Source organism: Hyla sarda, chromosome 5 (assembly GCF_029499605.1).
Source record: "Hyla sarda isolate aHylSar1 chromosome 5, aHylSar1.hap1, whole genome shotgun sequence".
Classification (NCBI taxonomy): domain Eukaryota; kingdom Metazoa; phylum Chordata; class Amphibia; order Anura; family Hylidae; genus Hyla; species Hyla sarda.
The window spans coordinates 322,480,293-322,507,019 of record NC_079193.1 but is presented as its reverse complement, the minus strand read 5'-3'; the positions used below and the strand labels follow the sequence as shown (position 1 = coordinate 322,507,019).

General features: G+C 42.1%; 1 protein-coding gene across 2 annotated transcripts in view; it reads left to right on the top strand.

The window, feature by feature from the left end:
- Positions 1-26,727, top strand: part of MMP16 (matrix metallopeptidase 16) — a 259,480-nt gene that overhangs the window by 121,419 nt on the left and 111,334 nt on the right. Inside the window, exons 2-3 of one of the 2 annotated variants that reach the window (XM_056522300.1) lie at positions 15,149-15,297; positions 26,437-26,559. In XM_056522300.1, the coding sequence (XP_056378275.1) occupies positions 15,149-15,297; positions 26,437-26,559 (272 nt within the window). Of the gene's footprint in view, positions 1-15,148; positions 15,298-24,167; positions 24,200-26,436; positions 26,560-26,727 lie in introns of those variants that run through there. The other variant, XM_056522301.1, reaches the window with a different exon arrangement.

The following is a 26,727-nucleotide window of genomic DNA, read 5'->3' as shown; positions in this document are numbered from 1 at the left end:
ATAAAAGTATTTTGCCTTAAAGGGGTACTCCCGTGGAAATGTATTATTTTTTTTAAAATAAACTGCTTCCAGAAAGTTAAACAGATTTGTAAATTACTTCTATTAAAAAATCTTAAACCTCTGTAGTATTCAGCAGTACTTATTAGCAGCTGAATACTACAGAGGAAATGGTTTTCTTTTTGAAACACAAAGCTCTCTGCTGACATCACGACCACAGTGCTCTCTGCTGACATCTCTGTCCATTTTAAGAACTGCCAAGAGTAGGAGAAAATCCCCATAGCAAATATATGCTGCTCTGGACACTTCCTAAAATGGACAGAGATGTCAGCAGAGAGCACTGTGCTTGTGATGTCAGCAGAGAGATCTGTGTTCCAAAAAGGAAACCATTTCCTCTGTAGTATTTGGCAGCTAATAAGTACTGGAAGGATTAAGATTTTTTAATAGAAGTCATTTACAAATCTGTTTAACTTTCTGGCACCAGTTGATAAAAAAATAAAAAATAAAGTTTTCCACTGGAGTACCACCGATCAGAGTTTTATGGGCCATCCAGTAAACAAGTCATAAAAGTATTTTGCCTTAAAGGGGTACTCCCGTGGAAATGTATTATTTTTTTAAAATAAACTGCTTCCAGAAAGTTAAACAGATTTGTAAATTACTTCTATTAAAAAATCTTAAACCTCTTTAGTATTCAGCAGTACTTATTAGCAGCTGAATACTACAGAGGAAATGGTTTTCGTTTTGAAGCACAAAGCTCTCTGCTGACATCACGACCACAGTGCTCTCTGCTGACATCTCTGTCCATTTTAAGAACTGTCCAGAGAAGGAGAAAATCCCCATAGCAAACATATGCTGCTCTAGACAGTTCCTAAAATGGACAGAGATGTCAGCAGAGAGCACTGTGGTTATGATGTCAACAGAGAGCTCTGTGTTCCAAAAAGAAAATCATTTCCTCTGTAGTATTCGGCAGCTAATAAGTACTGGAAGGATTAAGATTTTTTAATAGAAGTCATTTACAAATCTATTTAACTTTCTGGCACCAGTTGATAAGAAGAAGAAAAAAAGTTTTCCACGGGAGTACTCCTTTAACCCCCTTATAATAAATGGAACTAGAGACTGATCTAATCTTGGTTGCATGATCATATTACTGGAACTGTCGATGTATCTTAGGCCTATAATACGTTACTCGATTACTGCATTAGCAAACATCTATTTCATTCCCGACTTTTTTTTTTCCCCCATATGAATTTAATTTTAATATTTTTTTTCTACTAAGCATTGTCCTGGAATAACCTGGGAAAACAGCCTGTCTGGCACAAATAAATAACATGCGAGAGTCATTTATCTTTATAAATATGCCATGCACTCAATTGTATAAACTGGATATCTTGATGAGACACTTTATCATCCTACACCTAAGACTACGCAAGTCAGAAATCTGCACTGTATTATTTTAAAGATTAACTAACTGTTGAGTCAGGGAATCATTTACATTGGCAGACGACGCAGTTCCGAGTTGGATAGGAATTGCGCTCGGCACGTCAAAGCGCTGAAGTTTTACTTTTAATCGTGACATCTGGCGTTCTTGTTTCTGCGGAGCTGATGTTTGGAATAGAACGCTCTCGTATTTCACCGAAATAACTTGTTTGTGTTTTCAATCTCCGCTCGGGTTTGTAGCTCTTCATCCGGATTTCTTTTCATCAGACGTGTTAATAATGCAGCAGAGGGAACTTTCACGGGAATATGAAGAACATGTTTTTACTTTGCTTTAGTATTGGCCAAATTGTTTAATGGTTAGGATTAGAGATGAGCGAACTTACAGTAAATTCGATTCGTCGCGAACTTCTCGGCTCGGCAGTTGATGACTTTTCCTGCGTAAATTAGTTCAGCCTTCAGGTGCTCCGGTGGGCTGGAAAAGGTGAATACATTCCTAGGAAAGAGTCTCCTAGGACTGTATCCACCTTTTTCAGCCCACCGGAGCACCGGAAAGCTGAACTAATTTATGCAGGAAAAGTCAACTGCCGAGCCGAGAAGTTCGTGACGAATCGAATTTACTGTAAGTTCGCTCATCTCTAGTTAGGATCGGTTCACATCAACACTCCGCCTAGAGACTCCATTGCAAAATTTTTAAATAAAATAGGGCAGCATGTGGATTCTGTACATGGTGATAGATATATATGCAGAAACTCGAAAGACCTAATTCAAGTCAATGGGATCTATTGGGTGCTTTTGATATCTGGCGTGTAAGGGATCTTGTGCCGCCGTTATTTTCATTGTTCTGCTCCTTTGACAGAGCAGAACAATGGAAACTATAATGTTGGTGTGAATAAATGCACAAAAACAAACATGTAAAGGTTACACACCCTCGGCTTTCTCTTATGATAGGTACCTTAAAGGGGTACTCCAGTGAAAAACTTTTTTTTTTCTTTTAAATCAACTGGTGCCGGAAAGTTAAACAGAATTGTAAATTACTTCTATAAAAAAATCTTAATCCTTCCTGTACTTATTAGCTGCTGAATACTACAGCGGAAATTCTTTTCTTTTTGAAACACAGAGCTGTCTGCTGACATCACGACCACAGTGCTCTCTGCTGACATCTCTGTCCATTTTAGGAACTGTCCAGAGCAGCATATGTTTGCTATGGGGATTTCCTTTTACTCTGGACAGTTCCTTAAATGGACAGAGATGTCAGCAGAGAGCACTGTGCTCGTGATGTCAGCAGACAGCTCTGTGTTTCAAACGGAAAAGAACTTCCACTGTAGTATTCAGCAGCTAATAAGTACAGGAATGATTAAGATTTTTTTTATAGAAGTAATTTACAAATCTGTTTAACTTTCTGGCACCAGTTGATTTAAAAAAAAAAAAAAGTTTTTCACCGGAGAACCCCTTTAACAGTACCACAAATGGTGGCTGCTAAAGTATGAGGTAAAGGGCCCAAAAAAGGCTAACCTGAGTGAACTAATCCCAACTATGGGCTTCATTTACTAAGCTGAAACTGACCAGCTTTTGTCTAGTTATTTTGGGGCAGAGTTTCTGAGACATGTCTGTGCCACAATGCGACAGTGTGCGCCTGGAAAATCCCAACAAATCCGACATCGCACTGTGAAAAGCCGAAAAAGGGGAGCGGTCTGTTGCAAAGGTGGCTTGGCCGGTCAAAAAAGGGGCGTGGTTTCACAACCCGACCGATTTACTATTGAATTAACAGAAAATCCTGTGGGTAAATGGCCGGAAATATCCACCTAGAAAAAGCTGGTCAGAAAATGTTCCCGACTTTTCCCAATAGTAAATAGAGAGGAATCCTGCAAGTCTGAAACAACAATTCCCACTAGTAAAAACCCGTAATGATAGCGGGGTGCCGCAGCGGGGATCCCAGGGCTCCCCAGCAGGGGATAAGTAAATGAGGCCCTATGTGTATGAATGCCTGAAATTATAGACTCCAATCAAATGTATCAAACAACCCAAGAAAACATGGAGCTATTTGCACAAAATAAGTAAAAAGTAAATAATTTTTATTATAACAAAGAATGACATACAATAAAATGGGGCATGCTGGGAGTTGTAGTTTTGCAACATCTGGAGGTCCGCAGGTTGAAGACCACTGGTATTGGAGGTTATACTCACGTGTCCCTGCCGCTCCGGACCGTCACCGCTCGTCACCGCTGCCTTGGATGTCGCCTTCCATCACTGTCGCCGCGTCCTCGGGGTGTCCCCAACTCTCCGACAAGGCCTCTGCTTCCTCGGCATCCTCGCTCTCTGTCGCCGTCATCACGTCATTACGCACGCTACTCCTATTGGATGACGGGACGGTGTGTGCAGCGAGGTGATGACGACGATGGAGAGCGCCAACGATGCAGGGGATCCGGAGCCCCGAGGACAGGTAAGTGTTCGTCAGCAGACCACACGGTGCATCGTAACCGGCTATCCGGGGGCAGCTGAAGCAGTCTGCGCTGTCCGATAGCCGTTTATGCGATGGCCCCGACATACAAAAGCATCGTATGTTGATGCTGCCTTCAACATGCGATGGCCTCAGAGTGGACATCGTATCTTGAAATGATTGTATGTCGGGGCCATCGTAGGTCGGGGGGGTCACTGTATATGTAATGAACACAAGTGATTGGATCTATAATGAGCAGTGTGGATGCATAGGTATAATCATACAAGGCTGTATTTAAGGAACAGAGCCATGCAACCTGCTTATATGGATAGTAAATAGGTATTTATCAGCTGTGTTATGATATTTTATGCAGAGTTGCATACTGGCTTTAAAGCTAAAGTGCATGTGCAATGTGCAAATATAAAGAGGACCAGTCAATCGAGGGATAATGCCGACCTGGAGAAAGGGGATACTAACCACACTGCTACTGAGTACCGTGCATCCCAGGATGCCGCCACCCCAACATGTGTTTCAGTCCGAAGACCTGGGTCCGGGGTTGGTGTGAATATAGTTAAATGATCCACATACACATTTAGTGCGGGATGACAAGATGAGGGTCTAAAGTGTATGAAGGCCTCCGAATAGGGCATGTTGGGTTTCAACTGTCTAACCATTTTGTTCCCAGAAGATAAGCTGCCACCAGAGACATCTGGCACTGGCTTACCCCTTCTCTACCCACTGAAAATTCATGATCAGCCATTCATCAATGTGTATTGAGAGCTCAGGAAAGATGGCTGTCCGCTAAACATTTGACAACTATTGAAGGGGTATGACCACCTTAAATGAAAATTTACTGAATCTATTGACTGAAGTAGAATTCGTATACCAACAGTCCAATTTTCTGTAACGTCTCGCTGTAGCCAAACACGAAGAGTTAAATGATTCTAGTTGGGCTGAAGCTGCTTGGAGCTGACCTGTGTCATCTGGGTGTGGTTCTCAGCTCTGCTACCTATCAGGAAGGTGTATTGCTGATCACCTGCCTATATAAGCTAGGAGCAGTGATCAGTTCAATATCGGGGAAAGGTTATACCTTAGCTGACACCTCCTGCTTACTGGATACCTGCTTGTTTACAGTATTGATCTTTGGCTTTTCCCTTGACTCTTCTCTTGCTCTGCGTTTCTGTACTCCACTATCTCCTGTTACGGACTTCGACTAGACTGACATTGATTTGACCATGTGTGTGTCTGCTAGTCTGTGTGCCTCCAGCTGTTTCCAGATTCCTACTGTTTTTGTATTTTATTATTTTCACAACTCTGCCCCAGCACTTAGCAGGGAGGGTTTGTCATTGTGGTTGTCAATCCGTCACTTAGGGCGGATAGGCAATAGGTAGGGACAGTGGCTGTGGGTGAGTTAGGGCTTCACTGTTCCCTGCCCATATGTGACATTTTCCATGTTAATTTAAAGTTTCATTGCACATTGTAGGTCAGAAGTTCTCCTATAAGAAAAGCATCATTATCATGCTTGAATATAAAGCTTATTGTTGCATCCTCTGACATTTTCCCAAGTCCCGGTAAGGGACATTATTGGGGAACACAAGATACACATTAGACTACTTTCCCACTGCCGTTGTGACCCGCCCCTAACGGTCTTTAACGGACGCTATCAGGACGGGTCACAACAGGGACGAGTGACAATGGCCGGTGTACTGCGGGGTCACAATGGCAGAGTGAAAGTAGCCTTAATTGCAAAAAGCCATGGAAATGGCTGATTCAACCAAGTCTGAGGAAGTTTAATAAACCAATTCCCATCCCTTTTCCTGGGTGTAGCGGAGATGCAGCACATGTGTACTCATGGCTACAGGTCATATATAAGCCTGATGTCACAGCACATATCGGTAGCCACCAGCTCAGCCTCCTATCCAACTGATCATAAGAGATGGGTCTCCTGTACACTCATTCGGGGAGTGAAGAGTGCTGCTGCATGCTTCATCTGGCTATGAATACTGACTAAATAATCTTAATTTTTGACATGTGTTGTGTAAGATTTCAAAAGACAGTAATGTTTTAAGGTTAATATTTCACCAATCACTACTAAAAAAAATGATGGACGAAAATCCATTGGTGGCTCTATATGGAGTAATCCTTCTTTATCTTTTAAGAGCATCTGTCATAATATACATAGGTATGGGATCAATTTTAGCCGATAGAATTTCTTGGAGACATTGGTTTGTCTTAAAGGGGTATTCCAGGCAAAAACTTTTTTTTATATATCAAAGTTAAACAGATTTGTAAATTACTTCTACTAAAAAATCTTAATCCTTCCAAAAGTTATTAGCTTCTGAAGTTTTCTGTCTAACTGCTCAATGATGATGTCACGTCCCGGGAGCTGTGCATGATGGGAGAATATCCCCATAGGAACTGCCCAGCTCCCGGAACGTGAGTCATCAGAAAGCAGTTAGACAGAAAACAGCAACTCAACTTCAGAAGCTAATAACTATTGGAAGGGTTAAGATTTTTTAATAGAAGTAATTTACAAATCTGTTTAACTTTCCGGAGCCAGTTGATATATATATATATATATATATATATATATATATATGTAAAAAAAAAGTTTTGGCCTGGAATACCCCTTTAACTTGTAATTGAACCGTGTGCTGAGGGTGACCTCAAATATTCTGTCCCCTGAGGCCTGTGACTTCAGTTTATCTGAATATACGCTGTATAGCACTATTATATGATCATTAAAAGGGTACTCCGCCCCTAGACATCTTATCCCCTATCCAAAGGATAGGGGATAAGATGTCAGATTGCCGCGGTCCCGCTGCTGGGGACCCCGGAGATCGCCGCTGTAGCACCCCGCTATCATTACTGCGCAGAGCGAGATCGAGATACAGGGGCCGGAGCATCGTTACGCCACGGCTCCGCCCCTCGTGTCGTCACAGCCCGCCCCCGTCAATACAAGTCTATGGGAGGGGGCGTGGCGGTCGTCACGCCCCCTGCCATAGACTTGCATTAAGGGGATGGGCCGTGATGTAATGAGGGGCGGAGCCATGACATCACGCTGCTCCGGCCCCTGTATCGCCCGTCATTACGCACAGAGCGAACTCGCTCTGTGCAGTAATGATAGCGGGGTGCCGCAGCGGGGATCCCAGGGCTCCCCAGCAGGGGATAAGATGCCAGGGGCGGAGTACCCCTTTAATGGAACATTAGATTACATCATATATATGGAATGGTTATGTGTTCGTATAGACTGAACACTGCATGGTGATATTTACTTTCTTTTTCATAGGGAAATTACAGAACTGTTACATAACATACAAAACTCACCAACCAGTGCCTAATTGTAAGTGCTATATAGTGGCCAAACAGCAGTGCCATAGGTGCCTAAGTAACAATGTTATATAGCAAGTAACTAGGAAGGGGGACACCAACATACTGAAAAGCATATAGTGTCCCATCCAACATCCAACATAGGGTTAGTCTCGTTAGAGAACCACATGGGACACAATGAAGACATTCAGCTATTAACCACTTGTTCACTGATATAGGGCATTTTCTCGGCAGGTTCTCATGTTGTCCAGATTGTAGATTGTTCTGTTTCTGCTGTGGAATATCCTGCAGCTATATAAGCCATGGGAAATAAATCACAAGTAAATGTCCATGATAGAATTTGCTAGTCGTATACTCAGTCCAATAGATTTTTGGCAGGCAACAATCTTATGCTTTTAGCGTCATGTTAACTCTGCAATATGCAACCGATAAGTATAATTGAATTTTTCTACAATGTTTTTGTAGGGTTTGTCTTGTCCTGAGAATAGTCCAGCACACTGTACTCGGAGGACAGCTATACATACACGTGTCCTTCCTTACCTTTTCTCTTGGCTTAATATTTCCTAGATTTGTCCCCAGATGACCAATTATATATACTGTATAAAAAAAAAAAATATATATATATATATATATATATATATATATACAGTGGTCCCTCAAGCTACAATATTAATTGGTTCCAGGACGACCATTGTAAGTTGAAACCATTGTATGTTGAGACCAGAACTTTATGGAAACCTGGTAATTGGTTCTAAAGGCACCAAAATGTCATCCAAAAATAGGAAAAAGTGAGGATTAAAGAAAAATAAGTAGATAATTAATACGGATAAAGCAAATCCTTACATATAAAAGTAAGAAAGATCTTCTGGGGGCTGTAAATCACTGTCTGTGTCAGTGTTTCCCAAGCTGTCCGGGCATGCTGGTAGTTGTAGTTTTGCAACAGCTGGGGGCACCCTGCTTGGGAAACACTGGTCTATGTAGAGGACTGGAGCTTCTTCGGGGTCCTGTACAGTACACGCAGTGTCCTAAAAAAGTAACATGGAGTCGCCCTTACCTGGTGTCCAGAGGAGCAGGTAACCCTGGCACAGGTAAAGTGTACAGAACATGTAATACCTTCCTGTACTGTAGGGGGCACTACCAGACACCAGTCAGTGCATACACTTCAGTAATACAGATGTTTTACCAGTAAATTGCCCATTCTGATTAGTCGGTTCTTCCGGCCAATGACACGTTTCACAGATCTGGACTGTCTGTAGTATTGTATGTTGAGTCTGGTTTCAACTTAAAATGGTCCAGAAAAGACCATTGTATGTTGAAACTATTGTATGTTGAGGCCATTGTAAGTTGAGGGATCACTGTGTATATATATATATATATATATATATATATATATATATATATATATATATAAGTAGGGTGGCAGGTTTGCTCTATAACCAATACATATATATATATATATATATATATATATATATATGTAAAATTACCATTTTATATGGATGCCTTTGCTATATGTGGCCACCCAGTGGTTGTGATGAAAGTTGCAGCCTGTCAGGGGTTTTGCTATCATGTTGTGATTAGAGATGAGCGTATTTACAGTAAATTTGATTCGTCATGAACTTCTCGGCTCGGCAGTTGATGACTTATCCTGCATAAATTAGTTCAGCTTTCCAGTGCTCCCGTGGGCTGAAAAAGGTGGATACAGTCCTAGGAGACTCTTTCCTAGGACTGTATCCACCTTTTCCAGCCCACCGGAGCACCTGAAAGCTGAACTAATTTATGCAGGATAAGTCATCAACTGCCAAGCCGAGAAGTTTGTGACGAATCAAATTTACCGTAAATTCGCTCATCTCTAGTTGTGATAATGGCCCAGATTAGCTAAAACTGTCTAACTCTTCGGCCGGGTTCACACTGCAGAATTTCTGAGCAGAATTTCTGCCGGAGATCGAGCCGGTGGCGCTAGGACCGAGCAGACTACATTGCTGCCCCCATAGACTGCAATGCATTTATTGGGTGGATCTTTTGGGAGATCTGCTCAGAAATGCATTGCCATCTATGGGGACGGCAATGTAGTCAGCACGGTCCTAGTGCCACCAGCTCGATCTCTGGCAGAAATTCCGCCCAGAAATTCTGCAGTGTGAACCTAGCCTTATACTGCACTAGGATTTTGTGGCAGAATTTTTGCACCCGTTGATGCATCCTAATGGAAAATGGTCATCCTGTTCACTCATGCTAATCCCAATACACTGGGTTATAGTGTGGATGAACAGGAGTCCGCTGAGGGGTCACTTACTAAAATATGTTTCTCAGGTCCAGAAATATTTTCCCCAGAAGATCCTCTTCTGTATTCTGTGAAATGGACGCAGGAGGCGGGGCCACACCGGCTCAATTTACATATGGAAGTTCTGGGACTTCACGTTCTAGTGATGTAGAGTCTCTGGTCATGTGAGTGTTCTGCTTTTTGCATAGAGAGCATGCGCCAACTGAGCGTCCACGTGACCAGGGACTGCACATCACTAGGACGTGCAGTCACAGAACATGCATTTGTAAATTGAGCCATGTGGCCCCGCCTCCTGCGCACAATTCACGGAATATAGAAGAGGATCACTGGGTATCCGATGGGTGATGAGGGGTTGGGGAGCAAATGAACTGCATTTTATATTGTGAGAGGTTCCCTTTAAAACAGTGTATTTTTCAAATAGTGTGTCTCCAGCTGTTGCAAAACTACAACTCCTAGCTTGCCCGGACAGCCTTTGGCTGTCCGGGCAAGCTAGGAGTTGTAGTTTTGCAACAGCTGGAGACACACTATTTGAAAAATACACTGTTTTAAAGGGAAAATGCCATATAAATAAATGCCATATTTTTATTCTGCATAGGGCAGGTCCATAATACAATACAGGCCCTAACATCTAGAAAATAAATAAAATAAAAATAAAAAATAAAAATAAATAAATAATAATTAAATAAAACATCAGTAAAATGAGTAACCCTGTGGCTTTTCCTATTCCCTGCAGTAGCTGCAACACAGTGCAGGAGTTATAATAAGCAAAATGCACCCGAATTTAGCCCCCCCCCAAAAAAAAAAATAAAAAAAAATAAAAAAACAGTACAAAGCGTTTTACGCCTCACTGGAGAGTTTAAAAAAAAAAAAAAACGTCTGGGAGGAGTAATAAAATGTAAGCAATTTATTAATGGTTTTGACAATTTTTTTTATGGCCTAACTTTTTTTCCCGTCTAACTTTTAGGATAAAATAAATGACCTCACTGCATTAGTTTTGCCGTAGCGTTTCCTTCTAATCATTCTAACGTTGTGGGAAGAGTAATCGCTTTCTCTACAACATCCATTATGGTTTCTACAAATGTAAATGTTCCTTTTGGGTAGAATTTCATGTGATCAGTTAAATAAAAGTAATAAATAATTGTTAAAAAAAAAACGAGCTGAGCCTCCAGTAATAACAAAGATGTTGGGTCAGCGCAGATGAGGAACGTAAGAGCTAAATAAGATTTATGGTACGTACTATAGTATTGTTCGCTGCAGTTTTTTCTTTTTTTCCGAGGCTGGGAATCAGTCTGTAAGTTACCACATTCATTTATAATAGTCAGAAGCCGCCAGCCAGCCAGCAGAGGAGAGATACTGCCCTTTACATGCTCTTGCTTAATACTCGGTGATATTTTAGTGATATATATTGGGCAACCAAACCTGTCAAGATATTCATAAACCCTGCTGTCTTTAAAGTTTATCTGGGAAATTGAGTCAGAATCATAATACTAGCGCTACGCAAAGCACTCACCTGAGTCAGTGGACTCAATAAAGGCAGAATATGTGGCTGAGACCCATAGAAGCCAATCCGATCATTTTTTATTTTACTTTGTAAGGGTTTTTTTTTTTTTTTTTTTGCAGTTTTTTGTCTTGCAAGATGAATAGATGTTGTAAGAGGTTGGAGACTGTTCCTACATTGATCGCTGTAAGCAAAAACATATGCAGAAAGTTACAGTGCAGTATGGGAAATGGGGTTGGACCGAGATATGCTTTTTGTTGAGGAATAGGTGGTCTGCTGAGGAACAAGGGGAACTATGGAACTATTAGGGAAGAAAGAGAGTAGACTGCTGTGACTGTTGGGAAAGTAAGAGTGTAGGCTGCTGTGACTAAGGGGAAGTAAAAGTGTAGGCTGCTGTGACTATGGGGGTGTAATAATGTAGGCTACAGTGACTCTAGGGGTAGTAAAGGTGACTATTGAGGATTGCTGTGATTATTGGATAAGTAAGGGTGTAGGCTGCTGTGATTATTGGATAAGTAAGGGTGTAGGCTGCTGTGATTATTGGATAAGTAAGGGTGTAGGCTGCTGTGATTATTGGATAAGTAAGGGTGTAGGCTGCTGTGATTATTGGATAAGTAAGGGTGTAGGCTGCTGTGATTATTGGATTAGTAAGGGTGTAGGCTGCTGTGATTATTGGATAAGTAAGGGTGTAGGCTGCTGTGATTATTGGATAAGTAAGGGTGTAGGCTGCTGTGATTATTGGATAAGTAAGGGTGTAGGCTGCTGTGACTATTGGATAAGTAAGGGTGTAGGCTGCTGTGATTATTGGATTAGTAAGGGTGTAGGCTGCTGTGACTATTGGATAAGTAAGGGTGTAGGCTGCTGTGACTATTGAGGCAGTAAGGGTAAAGGCTGCTGTGACTACAGGGTAATATAAGAGTGTTGGCTGCTTTGACTATTGGGGAAGTAAGAGTATAGGTTGCTGTGGGGAAGTAAGAGTATAGGCCGCCTGCTGTGACTATTGAGGAATTAATAATGTAGGCTGCTTTAACTATTGGGGAATTAAAGGGGTTATTCACCATAAGGTGATTTTAGTAGGTACCTGGCAGGCAGAAATGGACATGCTTAGGAAGGATCTGCGCTTTTCTTAAGGCTAAATGGCTATGTCATGAGATTACCATAATACTGTGGCTAGCTGTTAGTGTACCGGTATTTCCTGTTTGAGTTTTCTTTTTTTTTACTACAAATCCCGCAATTCCATTTTCCTCCCTCCCACACATCATGGGTGGGGTACCCATTGAAACAAAAGACCTGTGGTTTTCAATCAGGGTGCCTATAGCTGTTGCAATAGTTGCAGATTGATCTCTCTCCCACCAAGCGATCGCTCCACCCATTGACATGACTAGTAATGTCAGGTCTCGGCCACATTGCCAGCTGGGAAAAATCTGAGAGATCATTTTGTATGCTGTTAAAAATAAATGTTGGGGTGAAAATCACAGAAAAATTGTGAGAAAACCGTCACACACAGGTACAGACACTATATTATGAACTACACTAACTTTACAGCCCCTGTAGCATAGTCAAATGAAAAAAAATTCCTGGAATACCCCTTTAAGTGTGCAGGCTGCTATGACTACAGCGAAGTAAGAGTATAGGCTGCTGTGAATATTGGGGAAGTAAGAGTGTAGGCTGCTGTGAATATTGGGGAAGTAAGAGTGTAGGCTGCTGTGAATATTGGTGAAGTAAGAGTGTAGGCTGCTGTGAATATTGGGGAAGTAAGAGTGTAGGCCATTGTGACTGCTAGGGAAGAAAGTGTGTTTGTTGCTGTGACTAATGGAAAATTTTGTGACAGCTTCTATGACTATTAGGGAAGTAATGGTGTCTGCCGCTGTGACTACTGTGAAAGTAAGGTGTAAGCTGCTGTAACTACTGGAGAACTAAAAGTGTAGCCTGCTGTGACTGCAGGGGAAGTAAGGTTGTAGACCTCTGTGACTACTGGAGAAGTAAGCCTGCTGTGACTACTGGGGATGTAAGGGTATAGGCTGCTGTTAGCATTGGAAATGTAAGGGTGTAGGCTTCTATAAGTACTGGGGGAGGTAAATGCAGGGCTTGTGCACACATTTTTGCCACCCTAGGCAAAAGCTAACTTTGCTGCCCCTTGACTCCGCCCATTTGCCCACCCTTTGACACGCCCCACCTTACTACTGGGGTGACACACTGTAACAAGCCCTTCATGTAATTAGCTTACTTCTGGGGTGATAAACTGTAACAAGCAACTCCTCCTCATGCTGCTGGCTAAGCAAGTGTTTTGAATGCTGGTTGTCTAACTTTCTTGCCGCCCCTCATCAAGAGAGTGCCCTAGGTGGCTGCCTTTTTTGCCTATAGGCAGAGCAAGCCCTGGGAAAATGTGTAGCCTGCTGTGACTACTGGGGAAGTAAGGGTGTAACCTGCTGTGTCTTCAATCTATCCATTTTGTTTATCTATCTAATATCCATCAATCTATCTATTTATCTATCTATCAACTGTTTATCTATCTATCTATATATCTATCTAATGTCTATCTATTTATGTATCTCCTATGTATAAGCAGAGTATATGATAGATTGGCCTGTTGAGTAAATACAAGGGATTATCTGAAGGTTTACTGTGGCATTAATATACCCGATCATCCACCAGATTTCTTCTAGTAAGCAGTGCAGGCAAAAGGGCAATGAAACATCATGTAAAGAGAACTAATTAACTTTAGACCCTTATAAAAACAGAGAAACAAATAATCTGTTGCCTTATATTTTGTATTATTGGCGGTGCCCTTTAAGTTATTTCATACTCTCATTTGGTGTCCCGGTACAGGACCTTGTCCTGTCCCTGTCTAAAGTCCCCTCAGCTCGAGTCCCTCCATTTCCATAGGGCTCTCCTGTAGGGCTTGCCCCTGGTCGCCTCATACAACTTATGTTAATATGTTATTTAATGTATAGGAAATATATATGTATAGGACCTTTCCCGGGTCACTTGATGTACAGTTGTAATGTATAATTGCTTAAGGACCTTACTGGGTCATGTGATGTACCCAGAGTTCACTTGGTTCAGGACTTACAGGTTTGCTGACCAATGAGCTTAGTCCAGTCCCTTATTATATAAAGGGCTGTAGCCACTAAATTCTCTCTCTTAGTGCCGGACTATCAAGCAAGCACAAACATCTCAGCAGAAATCACAATTCATCTAGGCCAAAGCCTAAGAACCAGCAGCCACTAAACTGTGAGTTACAAAGCTCAACCTATGAAATCCTGTGTAACTACTACCAGCTAAAATATTATAATAAGTAGCACAGTGGCCTGCATCAAAGCTCATTGCTTCAAAGTCCCAGCGAAACCTATGAGTAACCTGCATTCTGTTTACCTCTTAAGAGACTGTTATGTATAGAGACTGTTGCATAAAATCCTCAAGTAAAGTTCTTCAGTTTATAATTAAAGTCTGTTGTGGACATGCCGTTATTTTCCCTACCGTTTCTGGGACGGTTGGCGGTAGGACCATTAACACTAAGGAAACTGCACACTGGGGTCACAACATCTGAGGGTTAATACCACCAGACCCTGCAGTTACATCACCGCAACACCCCAGACACCACAACTCTCCTGGTTCACCACACTCATAAGTACATTCTGGCCTTATGTTTCTTGCATGATATATAAATATATATACACACACACACACACACACACACACACACACATACATATATATATATATATATATATATATACACACACACACTCTCACACATACAGCATCTGCAATAATGAATCAGAGTTTGCCGTTCAGACCCAAAGCTGGATGGACAGAAGTGCCTGCTCCCTTGCTTGTCAGTATGATACATGTCCTGCCTTATAGGACATTACACTTTTTAATGGGAGCGGTGACGTTAAAGAAGGAAACGTGACTGCGTTAAAAAGCCCAAAGTGCTGGCATACAAAGCTCTGGACATTGATGCGGAATCTAGCTAAATACTGTACATCTTATCTCTGTGTATTTAATAAATAGAACACAATTGTCATTCTGTTATGTAGGGATTTTTTTTTTTTTTAACAATGTATAATAATAATTTTTATTACTAATAATATTATAATTTTTTTCATAGTTTTTACAATCTTTTACCAGATATTCATACTTTCTTTTAATTTTATTTTTTCAGGGTTGGCTGCAGAATTACGGCTACCTTCCACCATCAGACCCCAGAATGTCGGTATTGCGCTCTGCGGAAACCATGCAATCAGCTATAGCTGCTATGCAGCAATTCTATGGCATTAATATCACAAAAACTGTCGACAGATACACAATTGAGTAAGTACTTTTTACGTACCGTAGACTTCTACACCATGTATTAGATATCACGGTATATACTCATTTTAAGATACTTATTCCATAAATATTGACTTTTTATTTTATACCCAATGGACTAAAGTTTACACATTTTAATGATGGGTTATATGCCATCATCCATGCTGTTACTCCATTAGAGCATGGGCATTCAAGTTGTGGCCCTCCAGCTGTTGCAGAACTACAACTCTCAGCATGCCTGGACAGCCAACGGTTATCGGGGCATACTGGGTTGTAGTTTTGCAACATAGTGGCACGTATACAATAGAAACATAGTAACAGATGTTTTCACTATGTAAAGTAAACCCCAGAACTAAGAACAATGGGAAATATATAGTAAGGGTACGTTCACACGAGCGGATCCACAGCGTATATAATGCTGCAGATCCGACGCTGAAGGACCCCTACAAGGTGTCTTTAGATGTGCCTGCTTGGAGCGGCAATCCGCCGCTATGAACAGACACTGCTGCGATATGCGAGTTGCCATGCATGCGCAGTGTACTCGCAGACATCGCGCCCGCTCCCCCTGCTCCCTGAGCTAGGCCAAGAGCAGTCGTGATATGCGAGTATACTGCGCATGTGTGTCTGCTCGTAGCGGTGGATTGCCACTCTGAGCAGGCACCTGTAAAGGCAGAATACAGCGGTCCTTCAGTGGTGGATCCGCAGCGCAATCCGCGCTAAGGATCCGCTTGTGTGAACGTAACCTAATAAAGTTGTTCAAAGGGTTAATGACAAGCCAGGAAAAGAGCACAGCTGTGTACTTCACTCCCCAGATTGTGGCCTGATCCAACTCATTGCAGGTGATGGGCTTGATAGACTTATTTCGGGGCATGTCTACTGCAAAAAAAAAAAAAACAATCAGAGGGCCAGTGAGGGGAGCGAAGGGCACAGCCGTGTGCTTCTCCTAGCTATATCAAGAAATTACAAGTTTTGGAACTTGTCAAAAGTTTATTTAAATGACAACAGCACTTTAAAGTCAATGAGGAAGAAATCCCAAAACATCAGGTGTGGTTGGACATGCTGCACTGGAATCCACCCTACCCCTCCGCTTAAAAAAAAATGTTCCGAATGCTTAGAGTTGGCGTCGAGAGCTCGTGATGTCATAGCCCCACCCCTCATGATGTCACGCTTCGCCCCCTCAATGCAAGTCTATAGACTTGCATTGAGGGGACATGCCGTGACATCATGAGGGGGCAGGGCTATAGCGTCACGAGCTCCCGGTGCGGGCTCTAAACATTCGGAACATTTTGTTCCAAACGCTGAGCAGCAGAGTACCTCTTTAAGGTACCTTCTCACTGAGCTTTTTTTTGGGGGGAGGAAACACCACTGCTATTTCTGATGCTGATTTTTTTGCCAAAGCCAGAAGTGAATCCAGCAGAATGAAGAATAAGTCCTTTCTTTATATGTCACATTCCTTTCATACCACCTTCAAATCAACTGGTGGCAGAAAGTTTAACAGATTTGTAATTTACTTCTATTTATAAATCTTAATGCTTCCAGTACTTATCAGCTGCTGTATGCTCCAGAGGAAGTTGTATAGTTCTTATCAGTCTGACCACAGTGCTTTCTGCTGACACCTCTGTCCGTGTCAGAAACTGTCCAGAGCAGGAGCAACTCCCCATCGCAAACCTCTCCTGCTCTGCACAGTTCCTGACATGGACAGAGGTGTCAGCAGAGAGCACTGTGGTCAGAATGGAAAGAACTACACAACTTCCTCTGTAGTATACAGCAGCTGATAAGTACTGGAAGGATTACATTTTTTTTTATAGAAGTAATTTACAAATATGTGTAACTTTCTGCCACAAGTTTATTTGATGTTTTTCCTCCAGAGTACCCCATTATGATATCTCGGTCTGTATCTAAAGGGGCCCCATACACAGTAGACATGTGTTGGCCAATGTTCACAGGACCAGTTGACCATCTAATATATATATATATATATATATATATATATATATATATGCAATAGAGTCCTATATATCGGGCGTGTTGAACTTCAGCTACCCAATTCTTATGTTCATGGGGCTACAAACTGCTGCCAATAAAGTCTGACATTGGTTTACTTTCTACTCTCCATTGTTGAGTGTTGTCTTTTGTGTATGGCCACCTTATATGCACTTTCTGCCATCATCACACTTTAGCTGACAACAAGGTCATTTCGATCATAAATTGACTTTATGAGAGAATAATGAATACAACTTTTAGTTGAGCACAATGCACACACACACGCAGTATTTTTCCTTTAAGTTTAAATTCAACATTTTTGCTTCCTATATAAATAGCGCAGATTAGACACATGAAATAAATAGATTTTAGAGGCAGATTAATGAGGAGATCGCAGCAGATTTCACAGTCTGTCAGGAAGTCGTAGATAACTGTCAAACTCTGCGGAGAGACACATTACGTGCAAGACGATGAATTGTAAGTGATAATTGTCATGTTACATTGTAATAAGTCAGTATCACTGGATGACATGCTTGTGTTTATTAATCTGTAACACTTAGACACCGCTAGACATTGTAATTATACAGATGATTTAATAATAAATGTTGATATGTTAGGCCTCGTGTACATTCACCATGGGAACAAAACAATTCCATTGACAGCCTACCGGATCAAGTAAATAACGTCAATATAAAACTTAAAGCGGACCCCTAATCTCAGTAGCGGCGGTAGGATATGTGCTTAAATTTCGCAGCCACTTTGTACCCCATGAGTTGTTCTGTGACTGTCGCAATCTGGAGATGAACTTGACATAAGTCCTCTACACTTGCATGAGACTTCCAACAAATGAGTCTCCAGATCACAATAGTCGCGCAACAATCGCCGGATTAGGAGCAGCTGCGAAATTTAAGCACATTTACAAGACTAAGTATTAATCCTAGATGTATTCAAATACCCTATCTATGAGCTAAAAACATCATAAATCCATATTCTGGCAAACAATTCCGGTTTGTTATGTTACCGTATATACTCGAGTATAAGCTGAGTTTTTCAGCACGATTTTTCGTTTTGAAAACGCCCCCCTCGGCTTATATTCGAGTGAACTCTCCGCCTGTCAATCCCTTCTCAGTGGTCTTCAACCTGCAGACCTCCAGATGTTGCAAAACTACAACTCCCAGCATGCCCGGACAGCCATCGGCTGTCCGGGCATGCTGGGGTTGTAGCTTTGAAACCTCTGGAGGTCCGCAGGTTGAAGACCACTGTGGCCTACGTCATCATCCAGCCCCCCCCCCCCCCCCCTTGTTTTGTACTCACCTCTCCTCGGTGGGAAGGAAGCGTGAGCTGGTCCGGGCCATCTATGCAGCAGGGACCGTCCGGTGGGGATGGTTAGTCGTTGCGGGCTGTCCACTTTCACCGGGGGGGGGGGGGGCTCTTCTCCGTGAAGTTGTATTTTTTTTCTTGAGTTTGTTCGTCTGACCACAGAGCTCTTTGCTGACACCTCTGTCCGTATCAGGAACTGTCCAGAGTACAAACAAATCCCCATAGCAAACCCCTCCTGCTTTGGACAGTTCCTGACACAGACAAAGATGTCAGCAGAGAGCACTGTGGTCAGACTTAAAAGTACTCCAGAAAGAAATACAACTTCCTCTGGAGCATACAACAGCTGATAAGTACTGGAAGGATTAAGATTTTTAAACAGAAGTAATTTACAAATCTTTATAACTTTCTGGCACCAGTTGATTTGAAAAAAATGTTTTCCACTGGAGTATCCCTTTTATTTGACGCATTATAGAGATACAAGCTAGATTCACTAACATTGGTGTCCCTAAAGGCAGGGGTGGTAGTTCCAATGAGCTTTGTAAAATGTGCTGCATTTCTCAGTAAAACATGCTTACTAAACAACACTGACCCCATGTACCTGTTTGGGGATCATGTGCCACTGATAGGGTTTTTAGCTTGGTTTATTCTGCCAGTCAATAAGCGCCCAGTGCTGACCCTTGTACTAGAATAGTGTTTCTCAAGCGCGGTCCTCAAGTCCCCCCAACAGGTCATGTTTTCTGGATTTTCTGGATGTGATATACCGTATATACTTGAGTATAAGCCGAGTTTTTCAGCACGATTTTTCGTGCTGAAAACGCCCCCCTCGGCTTATACTCAAGTGAACTCTCCGCCTTTCAATCCCTTTATCAGTGGTCTTCAACCTGCAGACCTCCAGATGTTGCAGAACTACAACTCCCAGCAAGCTTGGACAGCCATCGGCTGTCCGGGCATGCTGGGTGTTGTAGTTTTGAAACCTCTGGAGGTCCGCAGGTTGAAGACCACTGCGGCCTTTGTCATCATCCAGCCCCCCCCCCCCCCCTTTTTGTTTTGTTCTCACCTCCCCTCGGTGGGAAGTTAGGGTGAGCTGGTCTGGGCCATCTATGCTGCAGGGACCATCCGGTAGGGATGGTTAGTCGTTGTGGGCTGTCCATTTTCACCGGGGGGGCCTCTTCTCTGCGCTTCGGGCTCGGCCCCGGAGTAGTGACGTTGCCTTGATGACGACGCACAGGGACGTTCATGCACAATGTCCCTGTGCGTCGTCGTCAAGGCAACGTCACTAGTCCAGGCCCGAATTGCAGAGAAGAGGCCCCCCGGTGAAAATGGACAGCCTGCAGCATAGATGGCCCAGACCAGCTCACCCTAACTTCCCGCTGAGGGGAGGTGAGTACAAAACAAAAGGGGGGTGGGGGGGGGGGGCTGGATGATGACGAAGGCCGCAGTGGTCTTCAACCTGCGGACCTCCAGAGGTTTCAAAACTACAACTCCCAGCATGCCTGGACAGCTGATGGCTGTCCGGGCATGCTGGGAGTTGTGGTTCTGCAACATCTGGAGGTCCGCATGTTGAAGACCACTGATGAAGGGCTTGACAGGCAGTGATGATGAAGGGGGGGGGATGATGACGGGGGTCTGGATGATTACATGGGGGGATGATGTATTTCCCACCCTAGGCTTATAGTCGAGTCAATAACTTTTCCTGGGTTTTTGGGGTAAAATTAGGGGCCTCGGCTTATATTCGGGTCGGCTTATACTTGAGTATATACGGTAATTATGGTCAGTGAATCAGGCATCACCACAGTTATATTGAAAGACTAAGTAAATCCTGAAAACATGACCAGTTGGGGGGACTTGAGGACTGCGCTTGAGAAACACTGGACTAGACCCCAGCGATGTTATTCTAACCCCGATAACAAGTTCCAGTCATAGTGTAAACTGCGTAGGAGATTTTATGATATTCATTGTGGAAATGTCATACAGCCGTGACATTTGCATTGTTGCAAAGTTCAGTTCTGACTAAAGAGTCAAGAGATCTCGTAGCAGAACAATGTGTTCAGCTATAAAGCCACATGTGAGGGACCGGAGAGCCGCTTGTAGTATATAAGATATATATCATATATCACATCATAAATCCGTCTGCACAGGAGGCAAGTAATTCCCCTTTGTGGGATATAATATCCAATGCAGACTGGGGCTAATACAGTATGCATGTGCTGTTTGCTATGGGAGCTCATGGTGCATGTGTCTCCACTACAAAGTGTATATCCCATTATTTCTTCTTAATGTGTAAAAACCCATCAGCACAATGGATATTAGGTGTTATGCTAATGCTCTTGGCTCCTTTAGGTCCATACGACCTACATTTTCAGATCTTCTTGGGAAATGATGCTTGGCACTACAGAAGCAGTGTCATCTTATAAGAGATTTTTTGGTACTATATGTACAAGGCTTAATCGCTGTACAAATCTCTGTATAAATCTATTATGGTGCCCACACCACTTAGACTGAAGTTGGTAGAACCTGTCGTTTTCAGTAGGTTTGGACAATTGTTCAAATTGCATGGCGTCGTCCTCATTCTCCACCGGCAGATAATATTGGTGTAGAGAAGGGTCGGACATTTTGGATTTTTACCACTCGACACAATCAGAGCTGTCTGGCTATGACCTACCCTGAGAATCGGGACGTGGACTAAATTTACCAAAAAAGCACCACTTTTTAGCCCATGCTTTTGGCTAAAAGGAAAGCCTGAGTCACCATGAGGGCACGGTTATGCAGAGCAATTATTGACTGAACAGGTCCATACCATCTTATGTAATAGGGACAGAGATCAGCTGACAAATGAGCAAATAGCTTCCTTCTGACTTGTTAAAAAATTATCTTCCAACGAATTATGGAACCTCTACATTAAAGGGGTACTTCTGTGGAAAACTTTTTTTTTTTAAATCAAAGGGTGCCAGAAAGTTAAACAGATTTGTAAATCACTTCAATTAAAAAATCTTAATCCTTCCAGTACTTTTTAGGGGCTGTATACTAAAGAGAAATTCAAAAAAGAAATGCATTTCCTCTGATGTCCTGACCACAGTGCTCTCTGCTGACCTCTGCTGTCCATCTTAGGAACTGTCCAGAGCAGGAGAAAATCCCCATAGCAAACATATGCTGCTCTGGACAGTTCCTAAAATGGACAGAAGAGGTCAGCAGAGAGCACTGTGGTCATGTGGTCATGCGGTCAAAGGAAATCCATTTCTTTTTGGGATTTCTCTTTAGTATACAGCCCCTGAAAAATACTGGAATGATTAAGATTGTTCAATAGAAGTGATTTACAAATCTGTTTAACTTTCTGGCACCAATTGATAAACAAAACAAAAAAAAAAAAGTCTTCCACGGGAGTACCCCTTTAATGTCCTTCATGTGGCCTGCTTACATAATAGTCAGACCTTGCAATAGGCTCTTTAAATAAGTGCCGATCTATCAGATAGGCACCCTCGCTTAAACTGGGATTTAAACCATGTATTGGGGTCCTTAAAAATGTAGTTTACACTGTCTAAGAATTAGACAGTTTTATATCTCCCCCAGTATTTACTGACAGTAAACTAATCTCTTGAAGAGTCAGGTCCAGTTTTAGACTTAAGGTGGCCCTGGGCAAAATTAAAAGTGGGTGCGGTTAATGTTTAACTAAACCGCACAGTCAATGGCTTATACATAAAAAAAAATTCAAAATCAAAATTGCGTATTTTTGGTAATTTTGTATACCCTAAAAAAATGTATAAAAACCGATAAAAAAGTCCCATCAAAACAAAAAATTGTACCAATAAAAACTACAGACCACGGCGCAAAAAATGAGCCCTTATACATCCTCATATATGGAAAAATAAAAAAAGTTATAGGGGTCAGAAGATGCCAATTTGAAACATACTGTACAAATTTAGCTGTCAAGTCAGTGTGCCCTGCACCAAATTGTCCAGTCCTTCTACAAGTCCCAGCAAGCCCTTAAAGTGTCTGAGTCACTGGTCACCTACGTGGGCTCTGGCTGAACTGTATAGACTTTACCATCTGTCTACCCTCAGTAAAGTTACCGTTATCCATAACTTGGCGTCTGAGTCTTTATTGCCCCCGTGCCTAGCCCAGGATCCAGCAGTACACCTTCGGGTGGTTATAGGCTAACGAAAACAAGGGGTTAATGCCATCTGCCCAGAGGGTAACAACATCTGCCCTACACCACACACCCCGCTACCACACATGTAACAGATGAACTGTTAACATCACACATGTACATCTACACATTACATCTACTTAATTTTATTGAAAGCTGGTGCATTAAATACTTTAGGAGCTGCTAGATATTCATGCCTCCTGGTGTCTGCAGACTATCTCTCTCATGGTCAGCCGATAGGCAGCTAAACTGTGCGGCAGCAGCAGGAGGAGACAGGGGAAGGAGGGGGGGGGGGTGTTGTTAAAGGAGCCTCTCACTGCCTGCACTATGTAAATTAACTCTGCAGAGGGGCTCAATCCTGGATGCTACTGGCTGCAGGGCTAAACTGCCTCCCCCAGCTACAAACACTCTAGCGGCCACAGGGGGCCCTCTGGAGGACTGGAGCCCTGGGCAATTGCCCAGTTTGCCATGCCCTAACGCCACCCTGTGAATAGTAATAAAGTATATTAGAAAGTTATAAAATATATTTATACAGTGGTTAAAAGGATTATCCAGCATTTTGATAAAATTCATAACCTGCTGGTGCCTGGAAAAAAATTGAAACAAAAAAAAAAAACAACCTTACCTAACCTCGGTCCCCCACTGGTCCTGCCACAGATCTAGATCTGCTTCGTCTGCTCCACCAATCTTCTCTTTTCTTCCTGGTTCTGAGATGAGCACTTTGTGTAGGACCCTATGGCTAAGTCAATCACTGGCCAAAGTGGGACACTGCTGCAGCCAGTGATTGGCAAAGCAGGCAGGTCCTACACCAAGCACTCACCATGGAAGAAGAAAGAAGATCAGGAGACCGGATGTAGCCAATCGGGAGCTGCAGGAGACCAGTGGAGGACTGGGGATAGGTAAGTATAGTTTTTTTTTTTTTTTTATTATTATTTTTCCTGTCCCCAGCAGGTTATGAATTTTAATGCTGGATAATCCATTTAACCACTGTATACATCTATTTTATAACTTTCTGATATACTTTGTGACTGCATTTCCCACCATTTACAAGAGATTCATTTGTTGCCAGTAAAGACTGGGGGGGGGGAGTCAACCAAAGCACTGGATAAGTTATTTTCTATTTGAATTTGTCTTTTTGTCTGACCACAGTGCACAGTTGTATGTCGTGCTCACAGGGCCTAGCTGTGCCATTGTTCAAGAAAGGTGTGGCTTTGTGGACCCCCGGCCACTCTTCTCCAACTGTTCAGATTGTGGATAAAAGTAATTGTGTGACCTTAGTTTACTGTACCTTACTGCTTACTCATGCAAACCTGCATGTTCCACCATGATATTACCTGTTAGTTATAATAATAATAATAACAATGTATTCTATCAGAAGAAGCTGTTCTAATGGCATAATAGTGTTCTTCTGTTTTTTCCTCCTGCTTCCATTATTTGATGTAGTGAAATCACAATGAGGTGAGAATTCCTAATGCTGCATGCTGCCGCCATCCTGCATGTCTGTAGCTGTGCATATTGTTTTCAGAACGTTAATCCTCGCTCACCGATAATTTGGTGCAAATGTTGCAGGGAATTTAAAGAAAAAAGAATAATTAACTTGTTACTCAGTACCTAATCTTGACCATATACATCTATTTTTTATGCCTCTGTCACCTTTATTTATTATAAAAATCCCTCTTTTTATTAACTCACAATGTTAGAAATTATCTCAGGGGAAGGGTGTGTGTCCCTCCTTGTGGTGGGAGCTGATTGGTGTTTGGTGGGAGGGGGTGTATCCCTTGTGGTGGGGGGAGGTGATTGGTGTGTTTGCTCATGCAGCCTTTTCCATGAGTCATCTCTTGTCCATGACTGATGGACAAGCCTGATGCTGCTGCGGGACTGGTTAGTGTCCCAGTAGGTATGGGGACCTCTAGTGGTGGGATTTTCAGGAGCTGATTTTTTTTATTAAATATTCAAAAAAAATATTAAACAATCATATTTCAAAAGGTCTTTATTTTCAGCAGAAAAGCAAAAAGTTTTTGGATCTGACAGAGTCCATTTAAGTCACTGGGATATTATTTATTAGACCAGTGTTTTCTAACCAGTGTACCTCCAGCTGTTGCAAAACTACAACAAAACTGTAATTTTGCAGCAGCTGGAGGCACAAGGGTTGGAAAACATTGTCTTATGGTAAGAGGATCCCTGGTGTGATGCTGAGACTTGGATTTTTGCAGAGGTGTTGCCCAATGCCATGGGACTCATTTTCAACGTTAACAAGCAAAATTATAATTTCTCTTTATTCTGGTGTTTTGTTTTTCCAGCAAGAATACTTTTTCTCCAAAGTATGTGAATCTTGTACTCCATCCAGTTGCATCGTATGTGGAAATTTAGGATTTAGGTTCTGTGACTAAATTTAATGAAATCCTCAAAGTCGAACATTGTCTATATTATTATTATAATTATTATTATTATTATTGTGTTGTGAGAGAAAAGGACCCATCACTGGCAGGGGCAAGGCCTAAAAGCTCTCCTTTGTATCTTCTATACATAGAACATAGGGGGAGATTTATCAAAACCTGTCCAAAGGAAAAGTTGCTGAGTTGCCCATAGCAACCAATCAGATCGCTTCTTTTATTTTCAGGAGACTTTTAAAAAAAAAGAAGCAATCTGATTGGTTGCTATGCGGAACTCAGCAACTTTTCCTCTGGACAACGTTTTGATAAAGCTCCCCTAGTGTTCCTGCCGTGCAAAAAGTGCAGGAACTCTGTTCCCATGTGTTCCCATGTGTAAAGAAGGACAAATGTGCTGTTCTTTTAGATAAAAGGGTCTACATCATCTGTACTGTTCTTCTGATCACTTCCTGGAGTCCTCTTTGAACTGTGACCCTACAGAACACACACTTTCCCACAATCCCCATTGTTTGTATACAATATGCAGTTGAACTGAGCATGCCTGACCATGGATGCCCTAAGACAATCGTATCGAGGGTAACAGCGCAAAATAAAGAAAGAAAATGGGAGATTAGTGAATATTTATTTCTCTCAGACTGTACATGTTTAGAAATGCTTGTAGGGTGGAAATGTGTTTAGTTCCACATAATGCATCCATTTAGACCTATTTATCTTTGTGGTAAAACCCCTTAAGCTGTTCACTAGTGTTGAGCGGCATAGGCCATATTCGAATTCGCGAATATTCGCGAATATATGGACGAATATTCGTCATATTCGCAAATATTCGCATATTCGTAATATTCTCGTTTTATTTTCGCATATGCGAATATTCGCGTATGCGAAAATTAGCATATGCGAAAATTCGCGCACCAGTCTCACACAGTAGTATTAGAGCCTTCTTACACCACATAAGCTGGAAGCAGAGAGGGATGATCACTGTGATGTGTACTGTAAAAAAAAAAAAAAAAAAAAAAAATATTCGTAATTACGAATATATAGCGCTATATTCGCGAATATTCGCGAATTCGCGAATAAAATTTGAATTGCGAATATTCGCGAGCAACACTACTGTTCACATCCTGAATATGAATGTGTCACTCGTACAATTTGGCGCACCAGGTCAGTGAGCTCCAACCAGTGAGCTGTGTCGTTTCTTTAGAATATCTATTCTGATCTTTGACATGTATTATTTATTACTAACTTCTGTCCTACATAATGTCTGGGATGAGGTTGTTGTTATCTAACACTTCCATTTATTTATTTCAGCTGGATGAAGAAACCACGATGTGGTGTGCCTGACCAGAAAAGTGGTATTTCCAGATTTAGTGTCCGACGAAAACGTTATGCCTTAACTGGGCAGAAGTGGAATCACAAGCATATCACATACAGGTAAAAATAGGAGTCATTTAAATTCTGTAGATCAGTGGTCTACAAACTTAGAACCTCTAGATGTTGCAAAACTACAACTCCCAGCATGGTCTGTGTCATATTTTAAACTATCCTGTCCTCATATCCCATAATCATATTCTGACCACATATCCCGTCCTTATATACTTT